Here is a 20,979-nt window from a genome sequence, read left to right on the forward strand (position 1 = left end):
CCTACCTGGGAGACTGGGGTGCCTCGTGATGGTGTAAAAGGAGGTCAAGGACATGGTGGTGTTCGATCGATCAAGCCCCACAGATGCGCCCGGTGTCGCCGGCGGCCACGGCAGCATGATGGGCCCCTCCGTCGAGGCGCTCGGACCCTTAGAAGGTACCGGCCCGATTGAGGGAGGCTTCAGCCCTTCCCTATGAAGGGAAACCATAGCCAACCCCGCCGTCCGAAGGCCCAGAGTGCAAGCCAAGCTATGTCACGCCTGTCCTTCGCCTTGACAAAGCCCCTGGGATGGAAACGCAAAGCTATGTGACTCTCCCTATTGGCTTTCCGTTCCTATACCTTACATTTCTAAGTTGAATATTGGGTTCGCTTTCTGATTGCCACAAATCCCTCCTCCTTCCGGTAAGTGTGAAGCACTGCAAGGCCAGCCTCGCTAGCCGCTACCTGCCAGATCTTCCCATCCCGTTATATTTGCGCTTCCAGACTCCCTGACCTAGCGCTAACGCCTGTGCGCCACCAAGAGGGCACGACCCTAGGACACCTATGGCAAAGCCAAGGATCGCGAGGGAAGACGGACCCCAAATATCGATCGAAAGGAAGATCGGGCGCACCCAAGAAGCAGAAAAACAGGGGCGGTAAAGAAATGGCAAACACACGAACTAAATATTTACAACAAGAAACATTAAATTGTTCTAGGGACAACACCCCGCAATCTGACTTAGGACACGTACTGGCTGATCTCTCTTCTCTCACAGGGGACAGGGGAGGCGCCGGGCGCAGCCACCGCTCTTCAATGATGCGGCGAGGGACCGCGGAGGATGCCATCTAGGGGCGCGATCGCTAGGATGGCATCGGTAGCGTCCTCCGGGCGGGGCATCAGGAACGCCAAGTCGTTGGGGTCAACGCCTATGTGGAAGCCTCCTGCCACGTCCTGGACATCCACTGAGCCGGGGAACCAGAAGTGGCCCGCGGCCAACGCCGAGGCGGCTCCCTACTGGACACCGTCCTCCACGGCTTCGCGGAATCGCTCCGGCACGGCACGGAGCCGTGCGTTCACCTCCACCGCGTTGTCGCCCACCCCCCTTGGGAAGAGGGTGCGGCAGGAGCACAGGCCTGTAGTTATGATTTGGGGACATTCAACCATCTTGATATTGATGATGTAATGTGGTATTCTCTACGTATTAATCAAGCACGTGGCTGTAGTTATGATTTGATATTTTTCAATTGATTATACAGAGAAAAAAATTAAGGAATAGACTCAGATAAATCTCAATCAATATATTGATTATTTCTGGGAAGTTGCACACGCTCACACAAGAACATTGTTATCAAGTACAACTCATTTGTATTCTAGAAGATGGCACCTCCAACGTTGGGTTGCTGCCATGACAAAGCAGGGTTAATCAAAGACATCCGGTTGAATGGCAGCAATTGTTGCTGCTGCAGGAAGGAGGCAGCCAACGGGTTAGCCAGTGCCAATGGGTTAACAGGGAGCAGTTGCTGTTCCTGGTGGTAGGCAGCGGTGGTTGCAACAGCCGACTGGGTAATCGGAAGCGGCTGCTGCTGATGCAGGTATGCAGCGACGTTCGCCATAGCTATTTGGTTGAATGGAAGCAGTTGTTGCTGTTGCAAGTAGGCGGCAGGGTTCGCCACGGCTAGTTGCCTGAGCGCTGGCAGGAACTGTTGTAACTGTTGTTGTTGCAGGTATTCAATGGCATTCGCTGCAGCCAGTGGGTTTGTAGGAAGCAGCTGTTGCAGCTGCAAGTAGGCGGCAGGGTTTGCCACAGCTGGTTGACTACGCACATGTAGGAACTGCTGCTGTTGCAGTTGCGCTACGATGGTCTGTACTAGTAGGTGAGCCGAGGATTGCTGTTGCAATTGGGCAATTGGTTGTTGTAAGATGCTCGCTGTGAGCACCTGTTGTAGCCTATAGGACCGTAGAACTGGGTGTTCATAGCTTGCAGCAGTAACTGGTGAGCACTGTGGAATGATGAACGCAGTTGTAGCGCTGACCGAAAGAGCAAGGAGTGCAAGGAGGGCAAATATCTTGGCAGCCATTGTTTCTAAGATGTTGCTAGTGCGTTTCACTTGGCAAGTTTTTGATTGCTATCAATGATATGGGTGGTGGATTAGCTATTGATTTGGGGCCTATTTATAGAAGTGAGAGCTCATGTATATCTGTTCAGATCTCCGATTTCGCCAAAAAACGGATGAGCTAGAGATGACATGGCACATAGTCAACTTCGACGCTTAGTTATCAGTTTTGTTGGATTATATGGTATGTGTTGGCAAGATTGTGTCCACTACGTGCTATAAAAAAGTGTTTTTTTCTATAGGAGTTCTCTAGATACATGAGGAATGACATACGTGATAACTTCATCTTTACACATGACAAAGCCTTCGCCACATCATATTTGTTCCACTTTACAGACATGATGAGTATTTGAAGTTATGACTTGCTCATGTGACTCAAAGCCTTTATCAACGGAATTTGTTGTAGCATTGTACTCATGGTTGAAATATACACAATAGTTATGTGAGAAGTTATCAAGCAGCAAGTGAACAAATGCTGCAGATCGTGGCTAACTGAAGTCCCCGTATGTCTAAAATGCATGCACATGCATCTCTACACCTAAAAGATACCTAGGTGTACCGTCAGTGCAAATATTCGCCCCGCTCGACTCTTCTCTCCGTTCCTACATTACTCCATTTCCTACAGCAGTGGCCATGGGCGGTTTGTTGTGCTTGGCGAGGCTCACGGTGTCGCTCGCAGCAGAGCTGAACAGGGCCACAAGCACCGCGCTGAACGCCGGTCGAGACGGGCCATCCTTTGCACCGCCGCCAGGTGACATGCCACTGGTAGCTCTGGTGACCTCCCGCAGGGAGCCATTCGGATGGGAGCTCCTGCGACCAAGACGTCGAGAGTCCAGCCAGGCGCATTGCGCAGGTCCTTACAGACCACATTCGCACACGCGTGCGCGCAGCGGTGAAGACCGGGCCAGTGGTTCCCGTGCTCTGCTCTGCTCTTTCATTACCAAAAGTTGATTTTACATCAATGTTATACATGCATGAAGATGAATAAGTCAGCTAAACAAGCATGCTTGGTTTCCTAGGGAATTGTAATTAGAGAAGATTTTTTGCGTGCACTATGATTTTGCAGTGTGTCTATGTGCTACGACCACTACTCTGCCTGGCGATGCTGTTGTCTAACGTCTTATAGAGGATTCATGTGTTGGGGATAAGGGTTAATTAGAGAAGTGAAAAAAGCCTCAGATTTAGAAATAATTTAGGGTTCCTAATAAAAATATTTAATAGCTGTGTAGGCAAAAATTCATGGCCTCCATGCAATGCACGGGCATATATCTAGTAGAATATAAAAAATTGGCATGCTTATTACCATCTTGGCCACTGCCACACACTCCCTTTGTTCTGGATTACAATTCACTTTATTTTATGTAAAGGCAAGCTTGTGTAACTATGAAAAAGTTTTAAATAAGTTTTGACAACAAAAATGCACCATCAAGACATACGCAATGAAGAATTCAATGAAACAAACTTGATGTTCAAGATTTTTGGTAATATTTCTAAGAAATATGTCAAAATTAGGTAAGATTACCTTAGGGAAAAGCTAGAGCAAGTAATAAACTGGAGCGGAGGGGCTATATGTTGAACTCTACCTCTTGATTCAAATAGAAGTACATCTAGTTTTCACTAAACTCATGCTTAAATTATTTCCATATAGTAAGGAGAATGATAAGTTTGATGCCACTTTTGTTCCTTCCACCATCTATGATATGAATCTGCCCTTCAATATACAGATGAAGAGGATCATGGCCAACCTCCTAGCTGTTCGAAACAAAAGTCGTTTGAGCTCAAAGGCATAGATCCATTCAAGAAAAAAACAACATGATCATTAACATAAACCTTGCTCAACTGTGCTGCAAAAACTCAAGATAAAGAAGACTAAGATGGGGCTTGCGTTGATTTTTAGGCCGAAAAACTACAACATCCAGGCTTGAAGTTCCATGACAACACACTCCATCATATTCGTTTTCACTTGAATAGTGAGCACATAGGTACACACATATTAATTTCGTGGATTCGAATCAAAGATATTTCGGATTTCCTTACACACGACCTGAATCTTGTCCAAAAGAATGTCGGGAACATTCGGATAATAACCTTAATCTCTAGGACTGACATTAATTTTAGGCTAAGGAAATCCAATATGGCTAAAAACATTTAAAAATAATAACTTCTGTTGACACATAATCAGAGCGAGACCAACAAAATCTTCATGGCTTCATTTACTATTCCTTGTTCATTTACAAAGGAATGTATTTCATGATTCTACAATAATTTTCTTTATGGGTGCTCAAATAGATATGATAATATATCTGTTCTAGTTTTATATAACATGTGAGTTAAGGTTACATTGGTTCTAGTGCTATGAGCTACCCCAAGTAAACCGTTGTGTCAGTAATAAACTTCTGGATTTGTTTAGTTTTAAGATTTTAGAACATGAACTTTTTCACATTCTACACATAGATGAAAACTACAATCCATCGGACTAGGCTGGGTGTCAGAATGGCACTCCAGGTGGGTTCTCTCTCTACAGAACAGTAGGATGGCGGTGGACGTTTAGTACTTTAATCCGGGGACGTTACTTTTGGGTTTTGATAGCCCCACTCTAAATCATATTATAGTTGGTGCAGTGCCCATCAACAAAGATCCCATCTTTGGTAATGCTACCTAGCCGAAAAGTGAGCTACCGTTTTGAGCAGCCAATTTGACGCAAGTTTGGTGTCCCTCCTTAAAATTTGTTCTAACATAGTCGTGGGTAATTAAACTTCACGTTCATCATAATTTTTTTTGGCGACGAGTTTTATACTTTGTTGTTATGTACTTCAAAATTGTTACTAATAGGGTCCAGTCGATTTAATGCCCTTGGCCTTGTCAAGTTGATGGGCTCCAATTATTTCCTTATTTTTCTACAATATTATGGTGTCTTGCACAATTTTGCTCCAAGATAAAAACACACGCACCAAATATTTACTAGCAAAAATAATTAAGAGGTGTGACTTTTCATGCACATATACGTTTACTCATGAACTTCTATTATGTTTTCCTTTGTATACGTACACCTGACTTGAAAGACAATGGTCAAAGCATATGTGCCCATGACTTTCTTAAAACAACATACCATAGATGCAAGTACTCAACTACACGCACGTACGTTTGCATCTATTTCACAAACACCCACGCACACAGCCAAATGAGAACATTCAGGAGGTCAGGCTGGCACATCTTGATATTGATGATGTAATGTGGTGTTCTCAACGTATTAATCAAGCACATGGCTGTAGTTATGATTTGATATTTTTCAATTGATTATACAGAGAAAAAAATTAAGGAATAGACTCAGATAAATCTCAATCAATGTATTGATTATTTCTGGGAAGTTGCACATGCGGACACAAGAACATTGTTATCAAGTACAACTAATTTGTATTCTAGAAGATGGCACCTCCAACGTTGGGTTGCTGCCACGACAAGGCAGGGTTAATCAAAGACATCTGGTTGAATGGCAGCAATTGTTGGTGCTGCAGGAAGGCGGCAGCCAACGGGTTAGCCAGTGCCAATGGGTTAACTGGGAGCAGCTGCTGTTGCTGGTGGTAGGCAGCGGCGGTTGCAACAGCCGACTGGGTAATCGGAAGCGGCTGCTGCTGTTGCAGGTATGCAGCGGCGTTCGCCACAGCTAGTTGGTTGAATGGAAGCAGCTGTTGCTGTTGCAAGTAGGCGGTAGGGTTCGCCATGGCTAGTTGCCTGAGCGCTGGCAGGAACTGTTGTAACTGCTGTCGTTGCAGGTATTCAATGGCATTCGCCGCAGCCAGTGGGTTTGTAGGAAGCATTTGTTGCAGCTGCAAGTAGGCGGCAGGGTTTGCCACAGCTAATTGACTATGCGCATGCAGGAACTGCTGCTGTTGCAGTTGCGCTACGATGGTCTGTACTAGTAGGTGAGTCGAGGATTGCTGTTGCAATTGGGCAATTGGTTGTTGTAAGATGCTCGCTGTGAGCACCTGTTGTAGCCTATAGGCCCGCAGAACTGGGTGTTCATAGCCCGCAGCTGTAACTGGTGAGCACTGTGGAATGATGAACGCAGTTGTAGCGCTGACCGAAAGAGCAAGGAGTGCAAGGAGGGCAAATATCTTGGCAGCCATTGTTTCTAAGATGTTGCTAGTGCGTTTCACTTGGCAAGTTTTTGATTGCTATCAATGATATGGGTGGTGGATTAGCTATTGATTTGGGGCCTATTTATAGAAGTGAGAGCTCATGTATATCTGTTCAGATCTCGGATTTCGCCAAAAAACGGATGAGCTAGAGATGACATGGCACCTAGTCAACTTCGACGCTTAGTTATCAGTTTTGTTGGATTATATGGTATGTGTTGGCAAGATAGTGTCCACTACGTGCTATAAAAAAGTGTTTTTTTTCTATAGGAGTTCTCTAGATACTTGAGGAATGACAAACGTGATAACATCATCTTTAGACATGACAAAGCCTTCGCCACATCATATTTGTTCCACTTTATAGACATGATGAGTATGTGAAGTTATGACTTGCTCATGTGACTCAAAGCCTTTATCAACGGAATTTGTTGTAGCATTGTACTCATGGTTGAAATATACACAATAGTTATGTGAGAAGTTATCAAGCAGCGAGTGAACAAATGCTGCAGATCGTGGCTAATTGAAGTCCCCGTATGTCTGAAATGCATGCACATGCATCTCTACACCTAAAAGATACCTAGGTGTATCGTCAGCGCAAATACTCGTCCCGCTCGACTCTTCTCTCCATTCCTACATGACTCCATTTATTACAGCAGTGGCCATGGGCAGTTTGTTGTGCTTGGCGAGGCTCACGGTGTCGCTCGCAGCAGCACTGAACAGGGCCACAAGCACCGCGCCGAACACCGGTCGAGACGGGCCATCCTTTGCACCGCCGCCAGGTGACATGCCACTGGTAGCTCTGGTGACCTCCCGCAGGGTGCCATTCCGATGGGAGCTCCTGCGACCAAGACGTCGAGAGTCCAGCCAGGCGCATTGCGCAGGTCCTTACAGACCACATTCGCGCACGCGTGCGCGCAGTGGTGAAGACCGGCCCAGTGGTGCCCGTGCTCTGCTCTGCTCTTTCATTACCAAAAGTTGATTTTACATCAAAGTTATACATGCATGAAGATGAATATGTCAGCTAAACATGCACGCTTGGTTTCCCAGGGAATTATAATTAGAGAATATTTTTTGCGTGCAATATGATTTTGCAGTGTGTCTATATGCTACGACCACTACTCTGCCTAGCGATGCTGTTGTCTAACATCTTGTAGAGGATTCGTGTGTTGGGGATAAGGGTTAATTAGAGAAGTGAAAAAAGCCTCAGATTTAGAAATAATTTAGGGTTGCTAATAAAAATATTTAATATATGTGTAGGCAAAATTTCATGGCCTCCATGCAATGCACGGGCATATATCTAGTAGAATATAAAAAATTGGCATGCTTATTACCATCTTGGCCACTGCCACACACACCCTTTGTTCAGGATTACAATTCACTTTATTTTGTGTAAAAGCAAGCTTGTCTAACTTTGAAAAAGTTTTAAATAAATTTTGACAACAAAAATGCACTATCAAGACATACGCAATGAAGAATTCAATGAAACAAACTTGATGTTCAAGATTTTTGTTAAATTTTCTAAGAAATATGTCAAAGTTAGGTAAGATTACCTTAGGGAAAAGCTAGAGCAAGTAATAAACTGGAGCGGAGGGGCTATATGTTGAACTCTACCTCTTGATTCAAATAGAAGTACATCTAGTTTTCACTAAACTCATGCTTAAATTATTTCCATATAGTAAGGAGAATGATAAGTTTGATGCCACTTTTGTTCCTTCCACCATCTATGATATGAATCTGCCCTTCAATATACAGATGAAGAGGATCATGGCCAACCTCCTAGCGGTTCGAAACAAAAGTCGTTTGGGCTCAAAGGCATAGATCCATTCAAGAAAAAAACAACATGATCATTAACATAAACCTTGCTCAGCTGTGCTGCAAAATCTCAAGATAAAGAAGACTAAGATGGGGCTTGCGTTGATTTTTAGGCGAAAAACTACAACATCCAGGCTTGAAGTTCCATGACAACACACTCCATCATATTCGTTTTCACTAGAATAGTGAGCACATAGGTACACATATATTAATTTCGTGGATTCGAATCAAAGATATTTCGGATTTCCTTACACACGACCTGAATCTTGTCCAAAAGAATGTCGGGAACATTCGGATAATAACCTTAATCTCTAGGACTGACATTAATTTTATGCTAAGGAAATCCAATATGGTTGACACATAATCAGAGCGAGAACAACAAAATCTTCATGGCTTCATTTACTATTCCTTATTCATTTACAAAGGAATGTATTTCATGATTCTATAATAATTTTCTTTATGGGTGCTCAAATAGATATGATAATATATCTGCTCTAGTTTTATATAACTTGTGAGTTAAGGTTACATTGGTTCTAGTGCTATGAGCTACCCCTAGTAAACTGTCGTGTCAGTAATAAACTTCTGGATTTGTTTAGTTTTAAGATTTTAGAACATGAACTTGTTCACATTCTACACATAGATGAAAACTACAATCCATTGGACTTGGCTGGGTGTCAGAATGGCACTCCAGGTGGGTTCACTCTCTACAGAACAGTAGGATGGCTGTGGACGTTTAGTACTTTAATCTGGGGACGTTACTTTTGGGTTTTGATAGCCCCACTCTAAGTCATATTATAGTTGGTGCGGTGCCCATCAACAAAGATCCCATCTTTGGTAATGCTACCTAGCAGAAAAGTGAGCTACCGTTTTGAGCAGCCAATTTGACACAAGTTTGGTGTCCCTCTTTAAAATTTGCTCTAACATATTCATGGGTAATTAAACTTCACGTTCATCATAATTTTTTTTGGCGACGAGTTTTATACTTTGTTGTTGTGTACTTCAAAATTGTTACACATAGGGTCCAGTTGATTTAATGCCCTTGGCCTTGTCAAGTTCATGGGCTCCAATTATTTCCTTATTTTTCTACAATATTATGGTGTCTTGCACAATTTTTCTCCAAGATAAAAACACACGCACCAAATATTTACTAAAAAAAATAATTAAGAGGTGTGACTTTCACTACTACACAAACTTTACTGGAGGCGGGTGTTTTCGGTTTCCCGCAGCGGGCAAAGCCGTCCGCCGTGGCCTAGAGGCCACGGTAAATCGTGGCTTAACCGCGGCGGGCGGCTTTGCCCACCGCGGTTAACCGATTTACCGCGGCGGGCGGTGTAACGTGCCCGCTGCGGTAAATATACTTTTACCACGGCGGGCACGTTACACTGCCCGCTGCGGTAAATTATTTTACCGCGGCGGACACCTTTTGTGGCCCGCCGCGGTTATGTTCATTAGCCATGGCGGGCTTTATTATTTGCCCGCCTCTGTAAATTATTTCCTGAATTAAAAAAAATACAGCAGGCATATAAATTCAAATTCAAATCACATCCAGATTTCACATATTAAACTTAAAAAGTATGCAGGCATTACACAGGAGATAATATACATATATATACATTCACTTAGTCGTTCTTGTCATCGTTAATTCATTACATTTACATATTAAAGTCGTTATACATGCGCTAAGGTGTAATCCTGCGGACGCATCATCGTGGGCCATTTCCTCAGCCTCTCGTACTCTGGTAAAATCGCTAGCGGGCTGTTCTCATTGAAGAACGTGCCCCCTTCAAGCACGCATTTGTCTAAGACAAACTTACATATGTCAGCCTTTGTCTGCTTGAAGCTGTGTTGGGTGCTCTGCACGTCTCTCGACCAGTTCAATCCATTCTTGAACACCTTCCAACTACTGCTGTACTGCTTGCACACCCTCAGGAACTCATAGGTGTAGAAGCCACAGGTTTGTGATCCTACCGGTTGTTTGGCACACTGCATGATCGATATGCAAGCATTACAACACAGGCATTAGAACGCATATGAACGGAAAGCACAATTAAACCTTTCAAATACTTACCGGAAAGTTACGTCTGATTTTGATGCGGTTCTTATGCTTAGCCTTAAATTTCTCTGTTCTTCGATCATAGCATTCAGGATCCTTCACGTACTCCTTATAAGCGCTATACAAAATGTACTAGTATTAGGCAGGGCATTAGAACGCATATGAGAAGACAGTTCAGTCACTTACACTCTGAGGCAATCTTCAAAGGCCTTGTACCCTTTTAAGTTTGGCACTGTCAACGAATCAAATACGCAGGCCCTACCATCCTGAGGGTAGATGATAAATGCAACCCAGTGACCCTCGAGGCCTTGGCTGCGCCATTGAAAGAAAATATAGGTTACGACGAGAAATAATAATACTAGCTAGCTACCCACTTATCTCTACAGGCATGTCTTCGACTTACCCAAAGTGGTAGGCAGCTAGGATACACCCATTTCCCCTGATCTTCTTCATTGCTCCTAGTATGTATCTTGAAATGTTCAACTTCTCATTGTCCATCAGTTTCTTCCTGTGCGCCTCTCTCTGTCGCTTGGTCAAGTCTTTCATGGTTGGATGATTGTCATCTAGGTGGTAACCAATGATAATTCTTTGAGCAATATGCATTGGAGATAGATAGATAACATCAAGTTTTAGTTCCTTGGATATATAGTCCATCAACCTGCAAGGACAAGCCATCGTGGCATATATAAGTAGTCTTGACCGATTCAAAGGTAGGTGATATGTGAAACTCGCAATTCATCACTTACATAGAGAACAAGGTGACTTGGGCGATGTCGTGGAAATCCACGGGGAGTTCTACATCGTTGCCGGGCAAGTGGAAGTACTCCGCCACAACCTTGACTAGAAAACCATGCAGGCCAGCTTTTGCCGCTTCCATGTACCAGAGATGAAACTTCCTTGTCTCCCACCTTTCCTCGTCAACGAGTTGGGCCTTGGTTATCATGAACTTCCTATGCTCGTAATGGCCGGGGCAGTCATCCGATTCAGGAAATAGATGGAAAGGTGATCTCGGCCTGGGATAGAAATGTTAGTACATATTATGGCAAAGAAAAGTTATTAGCAAATTATGCTCGCCGCTACCATACCTTTCGAACTCAAGTGAGTATGTGAGCTGCCCTTGGTCGCCTTTAGTCTTCGCCGGCGGTGGAGGACAGTGGCTTGTGCTCGCAATGGCAGCAGGTGGTGTCTTTGCCCCCAGTTCCTCCGTGCCTCCCGGTCCTTTGCTTGTGCCCTTAGATGGACTGCCAGGAGGTGGAGGTGGACTTGTTGTTGGAGGAGGAGAACGAGGGTGAGGGCTTGTGCCTCCCGGTCCTTTGCTCGTGCCCTTAGATGGACTGCCAGGAGGTGGAGGTGGACTTGTTGTTGGAGGAGGAGAACGAGGGTGAGGGCTTGTGCCTCTCGGTCCTTTGCTCATGCCCTTAGACGGACTGCTGGGAGGTGGAGGTGGACTTGTCGTTGGAGGAGAAGAATGAGGGTGAGGGCTTGTGCCTCCTGGTCCTTTGCTCATGCCCTTAGACGGACTGCCGGGAGGTGGAGGTGGACTTGTTGTTGGAGGAGGAGAACGAGGGTGAGAGCTTGTGCCTCGGGGTGAGCTCCTTCCCTTGTCATCCCCGCCATTGCCTTCATCATCGCCGTCACCATGATCCGGATCATCGGGGGGACAAGATCCGGCAATGGATGGTTGTGATGCTAGTGTCGCCGTCAGCATAGAAGTCGGCGTCGAGAGAATGATCTCTATGTCGTCCTTGTTCCACAGGACTTCGGAACCCATGGCAGCTCCAAGGATCATTACCCCTTCTGCAGTTGGATATTCCATTTCAAATTCTTTGTATTCGGTCGCATACCATGTAAGTATCACGACAGCATAGTTGGCAGGGATCTGGTCTTGGTTGAAATCTTTGATATCTTCTTTGGGGTGCATGTAACCCTCACCCACGGTCAACTTTTTTGCCTTGCCGAACGGGATTGTGAGGTGGACGTGCATGGGTTCCCAGATGTCGTCAACGGGGTGCCTTGGGCGATCCTTGATCATCGACAGTGGCTGCCCTTATGTCTGCCCTTGTGGAACTTGAGGCACGGCCACGCCAGCCTGGCGAAGCATCTATGACCTCATCGACACCATATCTGGGTCATTGCTCATGAAGGCTTCTTTTATGGACCGGCTGATCATTTTGGCCACGCCTTGATCATAGCCCTTCTGAAAGATGCCCTCCTTGTACCTCTGCCTTGACCGGTATGTGGCAGCATCGAATTGCCATGACTCGACTGAGTTCTAGCTCATCTTCGATGACATGCCATGGATGCGACCACGGTGCTCGGGGGTTCCTAGTGCCAGGGTCAGCAAGTCCTAGCCCCTGCGAACCTCAAAGCTATCCTTGGATTGAGCGGCCTCAATGAGAGCCCTCTCCACCTCCTCGAACTTGGGCTCATTGAACTTGCTCGCGCCCTCCTTGAGCTTCTTCGGCTTGCGGGCATAGATGAAGTCCTTAGCCCTCAAGTCTACACCGTCGTACGGATCGGGAAGCCCGGCGGTAGCTCTAGCCCTTTCTTCCTCCCACCACTGGGGCCTCTTACCAGCAAACCCAGTCATGCCCAAGTGGTGGGGGTGCAGGTTCTTCTTTGCGAGTGCGCTGAACTTGGCGCTCTTTGCCTTTGCTTCTTCTGTTGTTCTTTGTTTGCAGAACTCTTCCCAGTGATGTTCCTTCACCATAGTGTATTTGACACAGGGTGACTTGCCTAGCTTCAGGTAGAACCTGATCAGCATGGACTTGAAGTTTCTAAAGGCTCTTCCTACCATGTGCAAGACCCACTCCCTGCACTTGTTGAGATCGGCGTCCTCGGGACAATGGAAGCTCCTCGTCACCTCACCCCAGATATGTGTCTTGTAGTCGACCGGGACATTGTTCCACTCCTCCCAAGTGATCTCCACCTTGTCCTTGACTATACATGCCACCTGGTTGCTAAACTTGGCAAGGACCGTGGGTGGCGACAATAGGTTTCCCTCTAGTCCCACCTCATGGATCACATGGACTTCGCTGTGGGTTTCCCTCCGGTGCCTCCCATGTTCCCCCCTTCTCAGCTTTGTCCTCTAACCCCTAGACTTGCCTAAAGTGGTTGGAGATGGAGCGGGGTGTTCTTTGTCCCTGACTTGTTCCTCCTCGAAATTCAATTCTTGAGGCACCACCGGCATCTGTTCAGGGTTTGGAGACCGCGCACTTTCAACTTCGTCGTCCCTCGGTTGGTAGGTTGGATCATCTTCGTCCTCTGTACGATGTTTCTTTGTTGGCCTCGGGGTCATGGACACTTGGCTCTCGAGGCTAGTTGATGATGATGCACTAGGGGTAGGGTCGCGCCATTTGCTTATCGGTTCCTCTGCCATTGGAAAGCTACAACGAATACATATTTCAGTTGTATAGACACAGTTATAGAGTAGTAGAGTAGAGTAGTACTAGAGTAGTAAAGTAGAGTAGTACTAGAGTAGTAAAGTAGTAGTAGTTGGCTCAGATTTGCCCTATTGTCATCACATCGCTTTTAAACTGGTTGCTTGTATCTAGTATACAAGCCATCCTAGTTTAGCGGGGCACTCGATCATCATCGCCGCTGCCTTAGCATAAAAGGGTTCACATCATTGCATATGCCACTGCCTCAGCTGAGAGGTGTGGAAAGAATCATCATTGCAAATACCAAACAAAAGCCATCAAGATAGTTTCAAAATTCGGCCCCAAAGGGCTAAGTCCTTCGGCCATCAAGATAGAGTAGAAGACTAGAGGAGGTGAGAGTAGAGTAGAGTAGAGTAAGAGGAGTAGAGTAAGAGCTGTACAGCTCAAAAGTTTGTTTGGCATCATAGGCAGCAATAAACCCCCATCACAGCTCAATCAAATTTAGTCAGTAAGAGTAAGAGTAGTAGAGGAACTGCTCAATTTAGTCAGCAAGACAGCAGCCAGCAAGACAGTAGTAGTAGAGTTCAGTAGTAGCATCAACAAAAGCACGCTGCACACTTTATTGTTTGCAATGCTATGTCTGCGGTCACCATGGCACGGATAGTGCTTGTCCGGTGATTCAGTTGCAGTCAGCACTAATCTTTTTCAGCTTGATCCTAAGCTGAGTACCGAGACAACCATGAACAATGGCCACACCAAATTAAGTAGCGTGCAGCGAGTACTCCAGAAAACTTCAGGAAATTTTTGGACAAATGACGATGCTGTTTAACAAGCCAGTGCATCTAAACGTTAGCTTAAAGCCAACAAGGCAAGGAAATTTGTTGCCAGTTGCCACTCAAGGACTGTCCTACCATCGAGCACACCGGGAGAAACTAAAGGCCAACATGTGAACACACACAAAAAAAAGGGGGGAGAGGGAGAGCCAAAACTTAGCTGATGAAATGTTAGTCTCAAGTTTAAGAAATCCAAAAAGGGCAATAAAAAGACAAAATTCTTACAGGCATCACAGGTAGTAAGGGCATCACATATGCCATTCATCATAGGCAGCAGTTCAAATTCATCACGGGCATTGCTCAGAAATGGATACAGAAGGGAGAAATCACATACAGTTTCAAACCTCAGAGATGGAGCCGGGGAAGAAAGGAGCGAGCACGGTGCTAGGGTTCCAGCGCGCGGACAGAGGCGGTGGCCCTTGGCATCGATGTGGTCGACCAAGGTCAGCGGGGGCGACGGCGGCGGCCCTCGGTGTCGACGGCCAGAGCTATGGCTCTGGGCTCCGAGGACGGAGCCCGGCATGTGGATGGTGACTGGGGAGGAGGACAGGGGCGGGGGCGCATGTGGTGGCCGCGGAGGAGCTCGGTGGCCGGCGCTAGGGTTCTGGGGACGAGGCCCAGTGCGGAGGAGCTCAGCGGCTGGAGCAAGGGTTTCGGGGAGAGGAGGACGGGGGCGGGGCATGGGCATGGGGGAGGAGGACAGCGGCGGGGGTCACCGCGGAGGAGCTCGGCGGCAGGCATGGGCACTGGGGAGGAGGATGGGTGCGAAAGACTTAGAAACTTTGGGCACGGGCACGGGCACATATATAGCCACGGATTAACCGCGGCGGGCAATATAAGCCGCCCGCCGCGGTAAATGTTTACTGCAGCGGGCACCTTAGACTGCCCGCCACGATTAATCTATTAACCGCGGCGGGCGCTGTTAATTGCCTGCCATGGTTAATATTTTTGCATTTGCAATCTAACACTGATATTTATTATCAATCTAAAACTTATTTTTGCATTTTGCATTTGCTGTGTAGTAGTAGTAGTAGTAGAGTAGTGCTGTGTAGTAGTAGAGTACATGTGAGTAGTAGAGAGTAGTATTAGTACAATAGATAGTAGTAGTAGGTTGAGTAGTACTAGTAGAGTAGTATTGTATAGTAGTAGTAGTAGATTCAGTAGTACTAGTAGAGTAGTATGGTTCCATGATATTAATAATAAGTTACAAAACTTGTCTTCAATAGATCGAGCTATATTATTACATATATGTCTCTGGGATACATATATCATTTTGGTGCAGGTGCTTTCACCGTCCTCTTCTCACCGTCGGGGCGGGCCCACGGCATCATCCTGGACTTGTTGAATCGGTCCTCGACGGCCTTGATCTTCTTTGGATGTTCGGTAAAAAGCTCGAGCTCTGCGTAGTTGTTGTATTGTTCGGGACTCTGCACCCCATCAGCTCCCACAATCCGCTACTTTCTGGACACAACCACATTCCTTTTTGGGTCCTCTGCATATATATAGTAGGCCACTTGCGCGACATTGGTTGCTAGTACCCACGGATCATCTTTGTAGCCGATACTTTTGAGGTCCATGGTGGTTAGCCCATAACTGTCCACTGCAACCGCATTCAGTTTGACCCACTAGCAACAGAAGACGGTTATGCGTAGGTTTTGGCCATAGTCAAGTTCCCATATTTCTTCGACTTGCCCATAGTATTGCCTCCTCTAGCCCATGGACTCTTCTTCGCCCTCGTATCGAACACCGTAATTCTGTGCCGAGCTCTTCTTGTCCTTGTCTTTCGTGTGGAACCTGTAGCCCTGGACGTCATACCCTTGCCACGTGGTGATTTGGCTAGATGGGCCTAACACAAGCCTCTTAACGGTCTTCGTATCTTCATCAGGGCATCCTTCAAGGGGTATGTGTTGCTCTTTGAGCCACTCTATGAAATTGCTCTTGTGATGGTTCTGGACCCATGCCTCCGTGCGCTGTCCGTCATTAGTGGCACGGATCTCTTCCAGGTGCTTTTCAATGTATTTCTCCATGCTCACTAACTAATGAAGGATGCTATAATGAGCTTCTTGCACCGTTCGGTTTGCCACATTGGTGCATACTTTTTGGCCTATGCACCCCATCCCTGAGGTTTTGCCTTCGTGGTGATGGACAGGCAGCCCAATCACCCTCCCATCTCTTATGTACCTCATACACCAGTTCACGGCCTCCTCCGTTGTGTATGCCTCGATCATAGAGCCCTCCGGGTAAGCGTGGTTATGGACGTATCTGTTGAGGGTGGACATGAACCGCTCATATGTTCACATCTGGTGTAGGTACACAGGGCCTAATTGATGGATTTGATCGACCATATGCATCATTAGGTGTGGCATAATATCAAAGTAAGATGGTGGAAAGCACATCTCGAGCTGGCAAAGGGTCTCCACGATGAACTCCTTTAGGGCAGGCAGCTCAGCCTTATCAATGACCTTCTGGGTGATGCGGTTAAAGAAGTATGACATCCGTGTGATGACCATCTTCACGTACTCTGGATGGATAGCCCTAATCACAATTGGTAGGAACACCATCAGCATGACGTGGCAGTCGTGTGAGTTGTAGCCGGTCATTATGAGGTCTTTCATGGAGACCAGGCTCTTGATGTTGGAAGAGAAACCAGTCGGCACCTTGACACCCCTAAGCAACTTAAGAAAAGCCGTCCTCTCATCTTGCATTAGGTTGCAGGCCGCACTCGGGATATTGACTTTACTGTTCTAAGGCGGTCCTAGGTGAAGGTTCGGCCGGATGCCCAGATTGACAAGATCTGTCCGTGACTTGATACCATCCTTTGTCTTGCCCTTGATGTCCAGCAGGACACCGATCGTGCTTTCGAAGACATTTTTCTCTAGGTGCATGCAGTCGATGGCATGGGGTGTATTCAGTGTTTTCCAATACGACAGGTACTTGAAGAAAATTGACTTCTTCTTGAAAGGAACGACGGCGGGGACTTCCTCCGTCTGGTCCTGCTTTCGCTTCCTTGTCTGCTTGGTCCCCTCTTCAGGTGGCTTCTTCTTCTTTCCAAACTCCACCTGATCCATGTCCTTGACCATCTCATACACCTTTGTCCCCCAACTAGCCTGCGTCGGTTGATCACGCTGCGGCTCATCCTGATTGTCAAAGTATTTGTTCATAATACTTCTTCTATACCTATGATTTTTGGCAAGGAACCATCTGTGCCTCATGTACACCATTTTATTGGATCCCTTAAGGTAAGTGTAGCAGGTCCCGTCGATGCAAATTACGTAGCCGGTCTTCCCTTTGATCTGCCCCAACAATGAGAAGAGACCAGGGTAATCGATGATGGTGACAAAGATGATTGCTTTTAGTGTGAACTTCTCCTTGCGGGATGCATCCGCCATCTGGACCCCAACATCAAATAGTATCTTCATTTCCTCCATGAACGGCTCCAGGAACACATATATATCGTTGACGGGCTGCTTCGTTCTGGAGATAAGCATGGTCAGCATAAGGTACCTACGCTTCTGACATAGATGGGGAGGTAGGTTGTACATGGTGAGCACGACGGGCCAAGTGCTGTGCAAGCTGCTAAGCTCACTGAACGGGTTCATCCCGTCGGTACTCAGCACGAACCTAACATGCCTGGGCTCCTTGCCAAACTTCGGGTAGGCCTCGTCGAAATCCTTCCACTGCTTGCCATCGGATGGGTGCCGTAGCTTGCCATCGTCTTTCAGGCGGTCAGCTGATGCATGCCAGGACATGAGCTTGGCATCATCCGGGTTCCCGAATACTGCACGCAGGCGATCGGTCACGGGCAGGTACCACACCGACAGTGCTGGACTTTTCCTATGCGTGTAACCCTCTTCTTCATTGTCTTGCTGACCAAGATCTGTTTGGCCACACTGCTCTTCTTTGCCCCCTTCTTGTTCTTCTTTCGACCACCCCACAAGCCTCCCTCGTCTTCTGCATCCATGCGACAACCAGCATTTTTCTTGTACCGACTAAAGCCACAGTGCGGAAAACTCATCAAATTCTCATACTCATTGCCCCGATACAGGATGTAGTGGTTAGGGCATGCATCAAACTTTCTAAGCTTCATCACCACTGGCCGGATCAGCTTCTTGGCCCGATAAGTATTGGCGGGCACCTTGTTAGCCGTTGGGTACGTGGTGGCAAGGTAGCTTAACAACTCATTGAAGCTAGTGCCAAACCAACCATGACGAGCCTTGAACATCAACATATGGAGGTTAAAACGGAGCGCCGTGCACTCCGTCGGACAATCGCCGCCGTCCTTATAGAGAGGATCAACTGCCGCCTGCTTCAACTCTCTGAAATTATCCAACCACTTTGGGCAACCCAACACAACGTCATCTTCATCGAAGTGTTTGACTAGATCTTCAACAAGTTGCACATCCTCGGGTTGGCTCACAGTATCCTAACCATCCCCACCGTCGTCGGCTTCGTCGGCCATGTCTTGCATTAGATCATCCACCGTGATGTAATCACGACAACTGTTGTCACTGTCGGCTGGCGCAGCTGCTACTGAAGATGATGAGGAGCCAGGTGCTCCTAAAGGATCTTTATTGACTGATGGTGCTGTCATCATCGGCGTCGAAGAGCTCACTCCAGATGCACCGCCACTCGCACCAACTCTTTCGCCGTGAAATGTCCAGACTATGTAGCCCTCGATGAAACCATACATGATCAAATGAGTTTGCTCCTCGCTGTCTCGGTGGGCTTTCAGGTTCTTGCAATGAGAACATGGACATATGGTTGTCATCCACTTCAGTCTCTCACGGTGAGCTGTACCAGCAGCAATAAACTTCCTTAATTCAAAGAGGTACCGCGGATCATTCACTCTATCGATTCGGTACATCCATTCTGACCTATCCATCACAACTGCGAACATTATCCATCACAATCAACATTAAATAAAGAAGAATTAGGAGAAATTGATGATTTTTACGTCCAAAATCATGAAAAAGAGAGGAAATGACGATGTGAAAGATGAAGCTAGCATCTATGATGAATCTAAAGTTAAAGAAATACATGACATCATTTTTTCCATTAAAATTGATCTAGATCTAGATCTAGATCTAGAGAGAACTCTAGGTGATGGAAATAGAGAGAGAGGATGGAAGGAGAGAGGGAGAGCCTTTATGAACCTCTTATGATGTCCTCCTCCCTCAAATCCAAGCCCTTCAACTCAAATCAAAAGTTTCCTCAAATTTTAGGGCAAAGCCTCCCCCATGAGTTTGAGAGAGGAAGACCCGTGGAGAAGATGAAGGGGTGGTGCTGTGTATTTGTACAGGCTTTACCGCGGCGGGCAAGATAAAGCGCCCGCCTCGGTAAATCAACTCTTTACCACGGTGGGCAGTTTAAAGAGCCCGCCATGGTAAATCGTATTAACCGCGGCGGGCGATTCATACCGCCCGCCGTGGTAAATAACAATTTCCTGCGGCGGGCAAGTAAGGTGGCTCGGTGGCCTCGTTGGCTGGCCTCGCTGGTCGGCCACCGGTTAACCGTGGCGGGCAAAAGAGGTGCCCGCCATAGAGCCCATTTTGGCCACGCTGCGCAAATTGATTCCTGTAGTAGTGTTTGCATACCAACTTTTCATGCACATATACGTTTACTCATGAACTTCTATTATGTTTTCCTTTGTATACGTGCACCTGACTTGAAAGACAATGGTCAAAGCATATGTGCCCATGACTTTATTAAAACAACATACCATAGATGCAAGTACTCAACTACACGCACATACAGTCGCATCTATTTCACAAACACCCAAGCACACAGCCAAATGAGAACATTCAGGAGGTCAGCCTGGCACATCTTGATATTGCTGATGTAATGTGGTATTCTCTACGTATTAATCAAGCACGTGGCTGTAGTTATGATTTGATATTTTTCAATTGATTATACAGAGAAAAAAATTAAGGAATAGACTCAGATAAATCTCAATCAATGTTGCAGGTATTCAGCGGGGTTCGACACAGCTAGTTGGTTGCAAGGAAGCAGATGTTGCTGTTGCAAGTAGACGGCAGGGTTCGCCACGGCTAGTTGCCTGAGCGCTGGCAGGAACTGTTGTTGTTGCAGGTATTCAATGGCATTCGCCGCAGCCAGTGAGTTTGTAGGAAGCAGCTGTTGCAGCTGCAAGTAGGCGGCAGGGTTTGCCACAGCTAGTTGACTAACGCTGGCAGGAACTGCTGCTGTTGCAGTTGCGCTACGATTGTCTGTACTAGTAGGTGAGCCGAGGATTGCTGTTGCAATTGGGCAATTGGTTGTTGTAAGATGCTCGCCGCGAGCGCCTGTGGTAGCCTATAGGCCCACAAAACTGGGTGTTCATAGCCCGCAGCAGTAACTGGTGAGCACTGTGGAATGATGAACGCAGTTGTAGCGCTGACCGACAGAGCAAGGAGTGCAAGGAGGGCAAATATCTTGGCAGCCATTGTTTCTAAGATGCTGCTAGTGCGTTTCACTTGGCAAGTTTTTGATTGCTATCAATGATATGGGTGGTGGATTAGCTATTGATTTGGGGTCTATTTATACAAGTGAGAGCTCATGTATATCTGTTCAGATCTCGGATTTCACCAAAAAACGGATGAGCTAGAGATGACATGGCACCTAGTCAACTTTGACGCTTAGTTATCAGTTTTGTTGGATTATATGGTATGTGTTGGC

The 20,979-nt window shown here is 46.6% G+C and overlaps 1 protein-coding gene and 1 pseudogene across 1 annotated transcript; both read right to left on the reverse strand.

Annotated features, from left to right (window-relative positions):
* Positions 1–1,349: 1,349 nt before the first annotated feature.
* LOC136485968 (kafirin PSKR2-like) lies at positions 1,350–2,057 on the reverse strand. The gene has a single exon (XM_066482753.1). The coding sequence runs from the start codon at positions 2,055–2,057 to the stop codon at positions 1,350–1,352; it is 708 nt and encodes a 235-aa protein (XP_066338850.1).
* A 3,455-nt stretch (positions 2,058–5,512) lies between these two features.
* Positions 5,513–20,747, reverse strand: LOC136485419 (kafirin PSKR2-like; annotated as a pseudogene).
* Positions 20,748–20,979: the final 232 nt, after the last annotated feature.

The sequence above is a fragment of the Miscanthus floridulus genome, chromosome 10 (assembly GCF_019320115.1).
Source record: "Miscanthus floridulus cultivar M001 chromosome 10, ASM1932011v1, whole genome shotgun sequence".
In the NCBI taxonomy this organism is placed as follows: domain Eukaryota; kingdom Viridiplantae; phylum Streptophyta; class Magnoliopsida; order Poales; family Poaceae; genus Miscanthus; species Miscanthus floridulus.